Below are 16,367 nucleotides of genomic sequence, written 5' to 3' on the forward strand. Positions count from 1 at the left end.
CCGCGGACAGGCTGGGAGCGTTCGGTAGGAGGCGGGGACTGCGGAAAAGGAGAGCCAATAGGAACGGAGGGTGCCCGCCCCTCCGCCCTGATGGACAGCCGCGTGCGGGCCAATTGGGGGAGTCTAGATTCGAAGAAAAGCCGGACTTGCTCCACGGGTCTGGGGAAGGTTTTCCGCGAAAGGGGTGGGGGTGGTCGAAGATGCGTGACCGCCGTGATGAGTCACGTGAGCCGAGCCGAGGGATGGGACGGAAAGAGTAGAAGAACTTCTTCCGGGTCACTGTCGGTAGTCTCATACCGGGGCGGGAACTTCTTTCCTCTTCGGTGTAACTCAACGCTGCACCGGCTGAAGGTGCTTGGGATTTGGTGATGAGTTCCCAGAAAGGCAACGTGGCTCGCTCCAGGCCACAGAAGCACCAGAACACGTTCACCTTCAAAAATGACAAGTTTGATAAGAGTGTTCAGACCAAGGTAGGCTCCTGCCTGGCGTACTGACTGCGATTCCAGGAAAAAGTCCTTGGAAGGGGAGAGAGGAAATGAGAAGAGTTGGCGAGGGCGAGCGTGGATTGCAGCCCAGTTAGTCTTGGCTGCAGTGCAATCCTGTCTAAAATCCTCTTCCCACGCCCTCTCTTTGACTTGGCTGAGGTCCGTAAATACGTCCTGTGGTCAGCACATTTCACTAGTGGCACCAAGATTGGACCTAGGTACCGATGGGGCGGTTGAGCCCTTGGATGCTCCCATGGGGTTCACGCCCCTGCCGCAGGAAACTGAAGATTCCCACGCGAGTGTCTCTTTGCACTCCTCTATGCCTGTGCAGCGACTGGTTTTTCGAAAACTTCAAGCCCGTAGGTTTGTAGGGAGTACGGTCCTCACCAACAACGTGTTATTTCAGTTTTTGTTGAGCTTGTAAGAGCAAACTGTTCGGCTTGTGTAAAAATGATTGCTTGCTGTTTAGATAGTACCCTAATTTAGCAGGACTCGTGTAAACGGGGAGAAAATTCAGACTTGAGGTATGGAAACTAGTGATTTTCTATGGATGTGTACCCCCGTGCCCATAACTGATAGGTAATCGGCTTTCGTCATCCTGGAGGCCAGCTTTTTATGAGATAACTTAACATTTACATGAGTAAGAGTTCAAATGTCCTAAGTTTGTTTCTGGAGTAATTGAGTAATTTCTCTTGAGTCCCAAATGAGAAATCTGGTGGGATTATTTCGAAGCTAACAAAATAAAGACGTAGGTAGTCTGGGACATAGCAGGTGGTCAGCAGGTGATTAATTTTAAAATATTAAGAAAGCAATCTATTTATAGCAGCGTGTGCTCTCTTTTTCTTCTTTGATTCTCAAATGTTTAGTGAGCATCTCTCATGTATAGGGCTCTATACCCATGGGGCGGGGGTGGGGGGATGGGGGGGTGGGTGGAGGGTGGGGGGGGAGAGTGGGAGCCGGACAGTGCTCAGAAACACTGATGCTGTCTTTGTGGAGCTTGTAGTTCTCTGAGTGATCTGGACAGTAATTGAGCAGATTGATCCGTAATTACAAATTTTAATGTAAGTGGTTAAAGGGAAAGGGAGTTCAGTGAAGAAGAGTAAAGAAGGATATTTTCAGTTAGGCCCTCAGAGCACGTTGGGCCAGCAGGCACTGGGTCCCTCCATAAACCTACCACCTACTTGCCCCGTATTTTAGAAGAAATTATGGAGTAGACATCGGCAAAGAAAAATAAATTAATCCACAGTTTGGCCCACACAGCTGTGGGGTAGTGGAGCGTAATTTCCTCCCACTGACCCTGTAGCCAGCGTACAATCCATAGAGAGCCTTGAAAGGAAGACCAGACTGGACTAGAATAGAATTGCGTGATAAGCTAATCGGTCCTTTCCTGAGAGGAAGGAATCTGGGAGCCCAGGTTGTCTCAGCCCTCTATTATAGAGTTAGTTTTTTTATTTTATTTATTTATTTATTTTTTTTTTTTTTGGATTTTTGAGACAGGGTTTCTCCATAGCTTTTTGGTTCCTATCCTGGAACTAGCTCTTGTAGACCAGGCTGGCCTCGAACTCACAGAGATCCACCTGCCTCTGCCTCCCGAGTGCTGGGATTAAAGGTGTGCGCCACCATCGCCCGGCTATAGAGTTAGTTTTTAAATTCAAGACAGGCCAGCAGAAAATGGAGTGTTAGGAACCTTCCCTCTACTCCCATACCGCCTCTACTTGTTTTTAATCTTCTGAGACAGAGTCTCACTCTGTAGACCAGGCAAGCAGGACTTGAACTTGCAGTGACTCTCCTGCCTCCGTCTCCTGAGGTGTGTGCCACCATGCCTAGCTATGCTAGATGCTTATTGGGATGTTGATCTAGGCAAATATCTGCTTTCCTATTTGAATATGTTCTAGAAGAGACTAGAAGCTTGCTATAGTCTTCCTATGGCAAAGAGATCAGCATCCCGAGGACCCTTCAGTTCCATGTGAGGATTTTCTAACAGTAAAGCGGTGCGTACCAGGCTTGGTAACCTCCCATTTTCTGAGCTGATTTAAGAGGCTCGTTTTTATGGTCACTGATCGGCAATGCCACCAGGCTACTCACAGGCTTGGAAAAGGTGGAGATCAAAAGAGGTTTAAGTCTCACTAAATTGACTGCATCATTGATTGTGTCTAGATATCTTTGTTTCCTTTTCTGGAAGGAGATGGTGTGCAATGAAAATAACACTGGTGTTGTGGAACGTTGTCTTCCGGGAGTGACATGGCGAGTGACCTCTTGAACCCCAGGCACCTATGATTACCTGTGAGACACCTGCACGGGATTGGGCCCATTAATTGTCTGTCGTGGAGTGGGGAGGGACTTAGGAGGCATCGCCTCTCCCTGAGTGTATGTAAGCTGTCCATGGTTGGTTAATGGATGCTGAGGGACAGTTTCTTTGTGGGGTGGCCACACACCAGTTGTCCTTGTTCTTGTAAATAGCCTGTTTTTGTGAGACCGTACTTAAAATTAAACTCATTGGTTCACTAAGCTCAGTCCGGGGAAGAACTGTTTCTTTGGCCTGCTGTTGGTGCCCTGTTTCTTTATCTCCACAGATGAAGGCAGGTTTAGCAGAGAGACCTCACACTGGTTCTGCCATTTTTTACTCTATTATACTAGGTTAGTACTATGTCTGCTCTTAACTGTCCAGGTGTTGGTGCGGATCACTAAAGAAAAATGGTTTTAAGAAATAGAGATACAAAAGGCAGGCATGATGGCTTTTCTAGAGGGCACTGAGATACATGAGAAGGCGCGAGGAAATGGTTGAATGGAGAGTTCCAGAGATTTGGGGACTGTTAGATTTTCTTTTAACTAAAAGAATGGAAAGAATATGGATCAGTGAATAAATGGAACTTTTGAGCAGAACTGTGCAAATCAGACACCACGTCTTTCTGTCTTTCTAAGATGATAGTAGGAAGTGGGTGTGAAGAATTGCTAATGCCACTAGGCGTGGTGGCACACACCTTTAATCCCAGTACTCATGTGTGGCAAAGGCAGGTAGATCTCTGAGTTTGAGGCCAAACTGATCTATATACTGAGTTCCAGGACAGCCAGGGATATGTAGAGAGACCCTGCCTCAAAAAGAAAAGAAAAGAAAAAAAGACAAGAGAGAAGAGGCTAGAGAGAGAGAGAGAGAGAGAGAGAGAATGAGCTAAGCATAATTGTATGATAATCTATGCGGATTTGAAGTTGCTCAAAGCCTAATAAAAGAAGTGTATGCTTTTGAAAAGCATGGTAACAAGTTTATAGAGCATAAAGATTACTTTTCTCGGGTCAAGTGTGGCCACTGTCAACAGTTATATGTATGTTGTAGATATCTATGTGTGATATAGCATGCATGTAATAAAGTACAACTTACTTTTTAAAAATATGTTCTTTCAGGGCAATCTGTATGCTAGCCTAGAACCACTGGGTAATCTAGACTGTCTTGCTTCAACTTCTCAATTACTGGAATCACAGGCCTGGGTCACTACACTCAGCTAAGTTTATGTTTTTTAATTATTATAAAACATCGTCTAATACAAATGTAGAGTAACTTACTTAACCAGTTTCCTGTGAATAAACACTGAGTTCTTCACAGTTATTTAATGTGTATAAAAAATAAAAAACAAACAAACAAAAAGCTAAAACTATGAGTGGTGGTCCATACCTGTTACCCCAGCACTCTGTAGACTAGGGCAAGAAGATTGTGACTTTAACGCCAGCCTGAACTACATAACGAGACCACACTTAGTGCCACCAAACATTGTGCTGGATGCTGAGGGTTTGGGGTAAGAAGGGGCAATATATTACATTACAATATATTACATTACCTTAGATGCTGGGAGAAGTGACTGAAATTAATCAAAAGCCTTTTAAATTTGTCAGCACCTGTGCCTCTAAGGTTATTAAAGAGAAGTCTACAAAGGTCCAGAGTCTTTGCTGAAAGAAGGCTCCATAAAGATCTGATGGGTGGGTGGGAAGCTGACTGAATGCCATTCTCTAAAAACTGCTGTTTGTTTTATATGGATAATCAGCGTCGTTCTTGTTAGCATTTCCCAAAGTGTATATTTTTAGGTCTCCAGTGCCATTTTATGGTCAAGTTGCTTTGGAAGTGCTATGCACTGGATCTGACTTCGCGGTGGGGGCAAAGTGTAAATTTATCTCTCACTGAGATGAGCACTTCTGACCTCAATGAGGCAGGAGGATCGCCATGACTTCTAGGCTGTGCTGGACTATGTTGTGAGTGCTATATCATCCAGAGGTGTACGATAATATGATGTGAAACAAACAAAACCCAAAAAGCACTGGGATATTTTGCAACTTGAACAGGTAATTGCTTGATCAAAACTTCCTTGGAAATGTTTGGTTTATAAAATCTTCAGTGAGCTGATTGGTTATGGAAAACACTTGTAGAACCCGATTGTCATCTTGATATGGAGATGAAAAATGGAAGTCTGTAGCATTGCTGTCTGGGTAATTTTGGATATATATGTGTACTAATAATGGCTGGCTAGTTATATACTTTAATGTGTTATATGTTATGCCTTCTTGCTACACACTATCTAATCTTCAGAATGACTCTGGGATAAATGCTATAATTATTACATTTTACATACTGGGAAATTAGAGCTTAGGAGAGTGAATGGTGTCCCCAGAGTTGCATAATTAGCATATGGCTGTCCATCAATTAGAGAGCTGTGTGGTGAGACTCAGGCAAGGCATTGCTAAGCTCCTTTTCGGATGTGGAGCGTCCCCTCAGTGCTGGGGATTCTTATCTCCTCAGCTTGTTTTCTGAAATTTTGAGACAGAGTTTCCCAGATATATCCAAGTGATATAGAAGCGTGAACTTTGGGTCCTTCTGCCTCAGCCTGCTATGTAACCTGGATTACAGACCTGTGCCACCAGGACCAGCTTTTCTTTGGTGTTTTTGTTTGTACTAGAAGCAATGTGACCCCAAGATTGCCCAGAGCAGAGGTGCGGGAGCCCTTTTGTCATGGCCTGTGGCAGGCTAAGGTGTGCTTTGTCTCCCAGAGGTTCACAGGCAGCGAGGGTGAGAGATGGTGGGGATTTGAAAAGATGGGGCCACCAGGCCAGTGCTGTGCTTAGGAGAAAGAAGTCAGTGTTGGTTTCTCAGTGAGTTCTCTGTCTGCTTCTTACCTTTGACCTCTGCTGTAATCAGAAGGCCCTGAGCTTGTGTGTGATTTCTTTCCGCTGGCTCCGCCTTCATCACTGGGAAATCATCACATTTGGGTTGATTTGGTACACATCCAAAAGGCATGTGGTCCTCCAACCTTACAGTGCCCTCCCGTAGGCCTTCCCCTTTCCTTCTGGTATCAGTTAGTAGAGGTGGTGCTGAAATAAGCATTTCTTAAATTTCTTTCCTTGCCGACCTTCAGGGAGCACGGACCTCTCAAGTGAAGACATTTTTGGCCCGCATCTTCACCTCTCTCCCATTTGCCTCTTTAGTCAGTTCCTCCTCAGTCAAAAGTCCAGCTTTAGAAAAATACATTCAGTTGGACTTGCGTCCCTCCAGGGGCACCAACCTCCTACTTCCAGCTCTTCACCAGTGCCTGGCTTACACTCATCATACTTAGTAATCACTTGGTCACTGGGTCTCCCGGGTAATCTTCCAGCATCTGAGCCCACCCTTAGCAGTCTGCTCTCAGGGTCAGACTAGCCTTTACCATGCCTGCTAACTGCTCTACTCAGAAACTTTTTTTTTTTTTTTTTTTTGAGGCAGGGACTTTGTCCTGGAATTCATTAGGTAGCCCTAGGTTTCAGAGATCCACCTGCCTTTGTCTCCCAAGTGCTGGGATTAAAGGCGTGCCCTAACATGCCTGGCTTACTTAGAAACGTTAAGGAAAAAAAGGTGACTGCCACTTACTAACATGCTTCCTTTTCCCTCAAACACAGATTATTGTTGTTGTCTGTCTCAGTGGCTGTGTTCTAATCTCGTAATCCTTCACTTGTGACTGTACTTCACGTCCTCACATCTCTCCTTGCCAGTCTGTGAGTCAGGCTATAACTCTGCTCCCTTGTCCTTCTTCTCCCTGTGGCTCCTCCTTGACAGACTCCTAAACCCTTCTCCAGTCCAGCTTCCTTTTTCCACCACTACAGTTACCAAACTGATGGAGGTGGGTCTTGTATCTTATCTGTTGCTTTCATTGGTTAACTAATAAAAAAAAACTGCTTGGCCTGATAGGATAGAAAATTAGGTAGGCGGAGTAGACAGAACAGAATGCTGGGAGGAAAAAGCCGATTTAGGCAGTCACCATGATTCTCCCACTCCAGACAGACGCAGGTTAAGATCTTTCCTGGTAAGCCAGTTCGTGGTGCTACACAGAATATTAGAAATGGGTTAAATTAATATGTAAGAGCTAGCCAATAAGAGATTAAAACTAATGGGCCAAGCAATGTTTACAAGAATACAGTTTCTGTGTAATTATTTCGGATATAAAGCTAACCAGGTGGCAGAACCCAGCCCGCCGTTCATCAACAGAGTGGCCCCTGGCCGGGAGCTGAGCGGTGGAAAGTGGCCCGCAGCTCCCTCAACACCAAACTCCCTGTGTCCATCCCTGTGTAGTGTACTTCCTTATTACAAAGAATAAATGTCCGTCTCTCCTGGTTCTACTTTGATTTCTGTTGCTGTGATAAAGCAGTTTGGGGGTAGGGCAGTGACGGTGCACATCTTTAATCCCAGCACTCAGGAGGTAGAGGCAGGCGGATCTCTGTGAGTTTGAGGTTAGACTGGTCAATAGAGTGGATTCCAGGGCAGCCAGGCTACACAGATAAGCCCTGTCTCAACAACAACAAAAAGCAATTTAGGGACTGAAGGATTTATTTGGCTTCCAGGTCAGAGTTCATCATTGGAAGAAGTCAGGGCATGCACTGAACTAGGAACTTGAACCCGAAACCATGGAGGAATGCTGCTTTCCTGCTTGCTCACACGCGCAATGCTTAGCTAATAGCTTTCTTCTACAACACAGGACTACTTGCCCAAGGACTGGTACCAGTCACAGCGGATGAGGCTCGCCTACATCTATTAACAATCAAGTCAGCCCCTAACAGACATGTTCACAGACCAGTCTGTGCTTGGTAATCATAATTCCTCATATGAGACTACCTCCTCAGGTGACCTAAGCTATGCCAAGTAACAGTTTAAATTAATCAGGACATTCCCTAAGGCCACTCCCCTCCTTTTGTACCTCTCTTGCCTGTCTAGCAGTTTGAAGGCAGAAGACTCCTTAATTACCCATTCATCGTTACTAGTTTCACCCAATAATAGTTTCTCTGTTACCGATGGATTTTTATAGATTCTTTAAAGATCTCCCTGAGAGAGGCTGGAGATATGGCAGTTTGTAGAGTGCTTGCCAAGCACAAAGTCCTAGGTTTGGTCTCCAGCACCACATGAATAGTGTCTTGCATATATCAGTCATTCCAGCACTTGGGAGGCACAGGCAGAAGGATCTGCAGTTTAGGCTTATCCTTGACTGTATAGACTAGCTGGCAAAAACTACACTTGGCTGGGTCATTGGTCTTTGTGAAATTGTTGGTAAAAATAGTCATTTGGGTACTAGTGAAATGGTTCAGTGGGTGTTTGCTGTACAAATCCCATGACCTGAATTCAGTTCCTGGAATGCGTGGTGGAAGGAAAGAAGCAGCTCTCTAGAGTTGTTTTCTGACCTCTACATGTGCTTCTCGGAATGAGAGAGACACTATCACACACACACACAACGGCAATAAATGCCAAGCAAGCCTGTGTACTCCTCATATGTCAGCATAGGTTCATCAGTGGTAAAGAAATGCCAGTCTGAGGATGTTGGTAATGGAATGGGCGTGCATTGTGGGGTAGTGGGTGAGAGGGCTCTGTGCTCTCAGTTTTGCTCTGAACCCAAGACTGTCCAATATAAGAAGCCTCTTTACAAAAAGTAGCAGTATCCCGTCCTCAGGTTTATCACCCAGCAATAACTACTTCCTAAACAGTCTCCAAACCATTCTTAAAATGCATCTTCGTGTGTGTAACTCCGGGGCCTCAGCCTCCTGCTCAGCCTTTCTGCTGGACTGCAGGTTTAAGGGTTTAGTGACCTGCTTGTTCTTGAGTGAAGTGGTGGTAGCAAAGAAAGGACTGCTTTTGTCCCCTCTAGTGCTTCTGCCCAGCAACGTTCTCTAGGCGCATTAATGCCTCCACCATTATGCAGTTTCTAAAACCAGAACTAGAAGAATTATCTTTAACTCAGGCTTGTTCTAATGTCCTATGTTTGAGTTGACAACAACACTGAACTCTTTAATTTTCATAATTTCCAACTTAATACTTTTTTATTTATAGCTTACCTTAGGTAGGATACAATAGACACAAAAACAAGGGTGGGTGTGTTTTCTTGTGCATTGGTATGTTGCGAGTGCATATGTATAGAGTATTTTCATCTGTCATTATTTACAAACATTATTTTTTTTAATTTATTTACTTATTTTTACTTTATGAGCATTAGTGTTTTGCCTGCATGCATGTCTGTTCTGTGTAAGGGTGTCAGATCTTGGAGTTACAGCTGTGAGCTGCCATGTGGATGCTGGGAATTAAACCTGAGTCCTTTGGAAGAGCAGCCAGTGCTCTTAACCGCTGAGCCATCTCTTCAGTTCCCATATATTTTTAAAACAGTGTTTCTTACGAAGCCTAAAGCTCACATTTTGTTTAGACTTGTTGCCCGGCCTAGGAGTCCCCAGTGCTGGTTAACAGGCACACTCTGCCTCACCTGGATTTCACATGGGTGCAAGGATCAGAACTCAGTTTCTAAATGTTTTGTGACTGAGCCATCTTCCAGATCAGAAATTTTTTTTTGTCCTCAATACTGAAGCAATGAACATGTCCACAGATGGTATTCAGTAAATATCATATGTTTGACTGTGTTAAGTGCCTTAACAAAAAAGGCACCATTATAATTTAAAAATAAAATGGGAAAAAAGGAATAACTGATAAATTATAATCCTGAAAGATATTGGGGATTCAAGGGTTAAGAAATCGAGTAGAGCCAGGTGGAAGAATCTGTACTGTGTTAGTTACTTTTGCATTGTTGTGACAAAATTACCTGACAGAAACCTTTGACAGGATGAAGGACTTGCTTGGACTCTGCTTCACTGGAATGTCATTACACTGTAGCAGGGAAGTAATGACCGGAGCAGCTTGGTTCATGACAGCTGGAGTGTGTGGTGAGGCTCCTTGTGTAAGGGTAGACCAGGAGCAGAGAGAGTAGCCAGGAATAGGAATGGCCTCCATAGACTCATTCATGAGTTTGAATGCTTGGTCATAGGGAGTGGCACCATTAGGAGGTGTGGCCTTATTGGAGTAGGTGTAGCCTTGTTAAAGGAAGTTTGTCACTGGGGGTGGGCTTTGAGGTCTCAAATGCTCGAGCTAGTTCTAGTGTGACTATCTCTTCTCACTACTTGTAGATCAAGATGTAGAACTCTCAGCTACCTCTCCAGAATGTTGTCTGCCTGCATGTTACCATTGATTATAATGGATTAAACCTCTCAAACCGTAAGCCATCCCCAATTACATGTTTTCCTTTATAAGAATTGTGGTAGTCATGGTTTCTTTTCACAGCAATAGAAACCTTAACTAAGATACCAGGGAAGACTTTACCTTTGAAGCTCTTACTGCTAATGACTGCTTCACCATAGTCAGATTTTATGCCTATCTCCACAGCCTTCAAAACAGTGCCACAAGCTTGAGACCAAACATACAACATTAGTCTGTGGGGACATTTCAGATTCAAACCGTAAATGGCGAGGATGAGTTCTAGGTCAAGGAATGGAATGAGTTTCAGGTATGTCCAGACCACAAGGTCATATGTGGACAAGGAGATCTGTGAATGAATGTGGCCCAACACAAAATTGCAAACTTACTTGAAACATAATTCATTTTTTGTCTGATTTTTGTGTGTGTGACTCAATTGTATGGTTCCAGAGCATGAAGTTTGTAGATGACATCATGTTAAGGTTTCGACACTTCTTTTAGATTAATCTGAAAATGAAGCCAAATTAAAAGGATCAGTTAATATTATTACTCCATGCAGTCTTTTGAATACAGGACTATTATCTTTGAGGAAGAATTCCTGACTCAAAAATGCTCAAGTAAATGACTAAAGGTCAAAGAGTACACAATAGAGTTTATTCCTAGTCCAAAGCAAGAATACCAGCAGATATCTATGCTTATTGCCAGAGTGAAGACAGTCCATGGACTCTCATGGTCTTGGTGGACTCATCTGTACTGTAAGTGCTTGGTAGGGTTGTACAAATGCCCATCTCAAGCCTGACCTGGTCTTAAGCTTTTGTAAATGGTATTCCAGGCCTTCATCTTACTAAGATGTTTGCCATGGCCACTTGCTACTCACTCAGCTGTGCTTTTCCTGGCTCATCCTGCTTGCAATAGTTCTCCTTCCCTGTCACATGCATTGCCCTCACCATGCATATGATGCATGTCTTATTCGTTACTAGTGTGCATATCTTCTTCCTTTTTCTCACACGTATGCACAAATGCTATCTATTGCCCATGATGGAGGGTCCAGCGTTTAGAAAAAGCAGCTCAGGGCTGGAGAGGTGGCTCAGTGGTTAAGAGCACTGCCTGCTCTTCCAAAGGTCCTGAGTTCAACTCCCGGCAACTACATGGTGGCTCACAACCATCTGTAATAAGGTCTGGTGCCCTCTTCTGGCCTGCAGACATACAGACAGAATATTGTGTACATAATGAATAAATAAATAAATAAATAAATAAATATTTAAAAAAAAAAGAAAGAAAGAAAAAGCAGCTCATTGTATATAATATATACTGGTCTATGTGAATCCACTTTTGTGTTGAGCCTCTATTGTGTGCTAAACACTGATAATGAGTAAAATATGTATTCTCCATTCTAATCTCAGTCTAGTAACTAACATTGAAAGTAGAAAAATTACATGTGCAATGTTTTTTACTTAATAAACTTCTATTGAAGTATAACTTATATATAGAAAAGTATATACATCATAAAGCAGTTTAGTGAATTTTTACCGATGATGTCATGTAACTTTCTAGAATCCATTTCTCCTGTTCAACATCAATCCCCTTTCTCGAATGTATCTCTTAAGGAAGTATGACCTATTTTTTCAATGAACTTTGAGTCAGCTTGGAGCATACCATACACAAACAGTGTTTAGGGATGTGCAACAGCATCCTGATGGATCTTCACTGTTCATGTGTACATTAAAACTTCAAGTAATTCTCCTTTGGCCAAAAGGAATGCACGTGACTTGATTTTTCCAGCAGAGGCCAATTTATCCTTTTTAAAACCTGGACTTTCCCATAGCTTTGGAGATAATACATAACAAAATCCTAACTCGTGATTTACCTGTATCTTCAGGATGTAAAAGGGTAATTCAAAACCCTATAGTAGATCGTTCTTTAATATCTTATCAAGTTTCTTTAGTTGGAACAGTTAGGTTCACACTGTAAATTTAATGTAACTATTCAGCTTTTTGGGGGAACAAAGTTGTATGATATATTTTTTGTTTGTTTTATTTGGATAGAGTCATATGCTACTAACAGGAAGAACTCTTGTAGATGATGAAGCTGTTTGTGTATTTTAAATTATGGTTCATCACTGGAATTCTATTATACGTTTATATAACTCACACCCAATTTTGAAGGTCATTTGATATTGTAGGTCATTTACAACATCTTGGGTCTGAAATTCCAAGCTAAGCTAGGGATTACTTTAAATGTTTTGTTGTTCTGTGAAGATTTATATGTTATTAAATACTCAGCCCTTCTCTACCAGGTGGCTGATTTGTTTGTCTTGAGATTACTCATGTCACTGAAGTCATCAATTTGAGTAATTCAATTGGCATCAGGGTATATACTTGAGTAGTGAATGTTCAGTATGCCATCAGGCACCTCTGTCACAGGGTCTGTAGTAATATGATCTCAAGTTTCTTATAAACTGGATGACATGATGGCACTGTTTTTTTTTTTTACAAAGTTTTAAGAGCCATATGGGGTAAGTTATCAGTTATCTGTATAAAAGAGAACATTGTGGTTGTTTTTATGTATGGAATGTATGGGCAGTTATTTGATCCTCATATGGTCAGCTGTTCCCTGGGATGTTTAAACAAAGTCGTGGCTTACTGTGGTTTCTAACTCTAATTTAAGGTTTCCCTAGGGATGTGTTTATTAAGGCTTGCTTTTTGCTGTCCAGAAAAAAAATTATTGATGTTTCTAATTAAAAATGGTTGACTGAAAACACCCCTCTCCACCAACTCAAATTTCAGTGGAAACTGTGACCTTTGACAATTGAAAAAGATGCTTCTATCAGAGAGCATTATGGAGAGTGCGACAAGGACAGAGGCTGTTGTCCTCTGACTGGGGAGAAGTAAGGAGGAAACAGGATGCTGGAAAGCTGAACATATGCTTGACTGAGACTCCTCACAGAGGTGGAGGTTTTTGACAAAGGTTACATCATTTATAAAAAGTGAACAAGTGTTTTTTTATAGTTTAAATGTGGAGACCTTTATAATACATATCCTTAGCAGATAAGCAAAAATAAAATCTTGTCTTTATAATAAGAAATCGAGAAAACTTATAAGGCATAAAGCAGAGAGACAACTCCTAAATTTACAACTTTGTGATGTAATATGGTTGGAAGTCAAGATTTTTCTTATTAGATTTCAGAATAATGTAAAGACAAAGTCAGAAGAGCTTTCTAATGTGGGAGAATGCCACGGAAGAGAGATGCGGGTACGTGGAAGCAGCATGAATCCCGTACACAGTAAAACTAAACTCTGACCTCTCGATCAAAGGCAGGGCTTATAACATGTGAATTCTCTTCCAGGGCAGTTGTGATTCTCAGGTCTGTTCATCTGTGCGGCACTGCCCAGCAGACCTGTCCGTGGTGCAGCCGGGCGTCCTTGCCAGCACTATCCAGTGTGCTCACCATGTGTACCTTCTGAGGATTGAACTTTAACGTCACTTCATTTAACGTAACTGCCTGCAGTTGGTGGCTGCTGTATAGCATAGTGCAGATCTAGGCTTGCATACATAGGTTGGGCAGATTACTCGTCAGCTCTAAGCATTTTAGGAAAACTCCAGCCGCGAGTTGCACAACTGAGGACTTTATCTCTTGTGCCCAGGTAAAGGATCTAGGCAGGACTCTACAAGAGAGGGTGTGTTTCATATTGTCAGTGACTAAAAACTTCATAAAGTCCCCTAAACAGAGACAGACGTCTAGAAGTCAAACACCCGCATGCTGGTTGCAGTTTAACCTCCTAGTAGGATAGCTGTGTGACAGCCATGGACAGGCCTGAAAAATGACTGTGTTTGTGATTTGGGGATTACACTGATAGATTGTTTAAAACGTCCAAAGTAATGAAAGTGAGATGGAACCCGAGGTGTGAAGGACCTCGCTGAGCAGCCGGTGTGTGCAAAGAACTCACCCAGAAGGCAGAGACAGTGAGAACGAAGATTTCCTCCAGGACCGACAAAGGCCTCAAAAGACTTTAGATGGAAGAATCTGTCAAGTGCTTTACAAGAATATTGTGGCGAAGAGATATCATTGGAGTGAGGTGTTGAGCTTACAGGGATAGGGGTGAAGACTCCTAAAAGACACATAGAATCTGCTAGATTTCAAGGCTTTAGGTTTCTTAACATGGCCAGTGGATCAGTGTCTACAGAACTTTATATAAAGGGAGTCTTTTTTTTTTAAGATTTATTTATTTATTATGTATACAACATTCTGCCTCGATGTATGCCTGCACGCCAGAGCAGGGCGCCAGATCTCAGCACAGATGGTTGTGAGCCACCATGTGGTTGCTGGGAATTGAACTCACGACCTCTGGAAGAGCAGTCAGTGCTCTTAACCACTGAGCCATCTCTCCAGCCCCCCTAAAGGGAGTCTTTTTAATTTTGAATTCTTTGTAGTGCTGAGCTGTGACTTAGATGTCAGAGTTAAAGAAACACCCAGAAGCAAGGCATAATGATGTGTGTCTGAAATGCCAGAGGTTGAGGCAAGGGGATTGTGAGTTCGAGGCCAGTTTGCCAAAAATATACAAGACCTTGTATCAAAACGTGAAGTATAGGCCAGGTGGTGGTGGCACATGCCTTTAATCCCAGCACTTGGGAGGCAGAGACAGGCAGATCTCTGTGAGTTTGAGGCCAACTTGGTCTACAAAAGCTAGTTCCAGGACAGGCTCGAAAGCTACAGAGAAACCCTGTCTCGAAAAACCAAAAAAACAAAAAACAAAACAAAAAAACCCCCAAAAAACCATGAAGTATAGTATTGGTGTTGTATTATGTCATACAAGAGAGCCAGAACTGGAAGTAAAATATCTAGTTCCAGATTTCAGCTCACCCTAAAAGCTAAATAAATGGCGGCTGAATATTAGATCTGTTTTAGGGAAGTAGAAGTGCCACAAAGAGGAAGCATCAATATTGCTAAGGCACTCTTTAGGGCTTACTGTCAGCTGTCTGTGCTAACAGGTCGGGAGGAAGACAAGAACGGATTGACTGGCTGGACGATAAGGACGCCGTATAAGAAAAAAGAATGAACAATTAAACTGGAACTCTCTTTTTATTATTTATTATTTATCTCTGTGTGTATTTTATTTGTGTGCACATGTATGAATATCAGAGGATGTTACTTGGGAGTCGATTATCTCCTTCCACGGTGCATGTTTTTGAGCTCACGCTCAGACTTGGTAGCAGTTACCTTTATCAGCTGAGCCTTCTTCTGGCCCGAGAGTAGCAGTTTTTTCTTTTTTAAAATATTATTTTAGTTTTAACTTATGCGTTTGTGTGGGGGGGGGGAGAGGGGGGTGCGCGCATACACGTATATGAGTACAAGTGCCTTTTGAGGCCAGAAGAAAGTTTTAGGTTCCCCAGAATTCGAGTTATAGATGGTTGTGAGCTATATGAAATTGGTGCTAGGAACCAAACTTGGGTCCTCAAGAGCAGTATGCACTCTTAACATCTCTCCAGCTCTCCGAAGACTTCTCATAGTAAAAGTTTCTGGGATATTTTGTTGTTTTGGTGGTCGTGTTTTTTTCTTTCTTTTTTTTTTTTATTTTTCCATTCAAAAATTTACACTTCCTCCCCTCCTCCCATTCCCCTCCTGCTCCCCCACCCACTCTCCTCCCTTCCCCTCCCTCCTTAAGAGAGGGCAGGGAACCCTACCTTGTGGGAAGTCCAAGGCCCTCCCCCCTACATCCAGGCCTAGGAAGCTTTGCATCCAAATAAACTAGGGTCCCAAAAAGCCAGTACATACAGTAGAACAAGTCCCAGTGCCTTTATCAATGGCTTCTCAGTCAGCCCCCATTGTCAGCCACATTCAGAGAGTTCGGTTTGATCGCATGCTCATTCAGTCCCGGTCCAGCTGGATTTGATGAGCTCCCATTAGAACAGGCACACTGTCTCAGTGGGTGGACCAATCCCTCGCAGTCCAGACTTCCTTGCTCATCTTCTCCCTCCTGCTGCTCTTCAACTGGACCTTGAGGGTGTTGTTGTTGTTTTTAAATTAAGTTGCTGAACTGAGGATTAGAAGTAAATTTCAGTTGAGTTAGGACAGAGTTAAAGTGCTGGGCTGGGGTTTTATCTCAGTAAGAGGGTGCTCACCTGGTATGCTTGAGATCCTGGGTGTGAACTATAGTGTAATATTGTTCCTATATTCTAGCATTTGTTTCTATTACTTCTTAGTTACATGCATGTGCTTGTTTCTCTCTGTGGGTATGTGCACGTGTGTGATGGTGCCTGCTGAATCCAGAGGGGTCAGATACCTCGGAGCTGGAGTTACAGGTGCTTGAGAGCAATCCAGCGAGAGTGCTGGAAACCAAGGTCAGGCTCTCTGCACAAACAGTATGCTCTTA

The 16,367-nt window shown here is 43.0% G+C and overlaps 1 protein-coding gene across 1 annotated transcript in view; it reads left to right on the forward strand.

The window, feature by feature from the left end:
- Positions 1 to 246: 246 nt before the first annotated feature.
- The window catches only part of CUNH9orf85 (chromosome unknown C9orf85 homolog), a 50,134-nt gene continuing 34,013 nt past the window's right edge, over positions 247 to 16,367 (forward strand). The window contains exon 1 of the mRNA XM_041661351.1: positions 247 to 470. Within this exon, the coding sequence (XP_041517285.1) occupies positions 369 to 470 (102 nt within the window). The 5' untranslated portion in view covers positions 247 to 368. The remainder of the gene's footprint in view (positions 471 to 16,367) is intronic.

Source organism: Microtus oregoni, unplaced genomic scaffold (genome assembly GCF_018167655.1).
Source record: "Microtus oregoni isolate MIOR12 unplaced genomic scaffold, Mior012 000012F_ref0000307, whole genome shotgun sequence".
In the NCBI taxonomy this organism is placed as follows: domain Eukaryota; kingdom Metazoa; phylum Chordata; class Mammalia; order Rodentia; family Cricetidae; genus Microtus; species Microtus oregoni.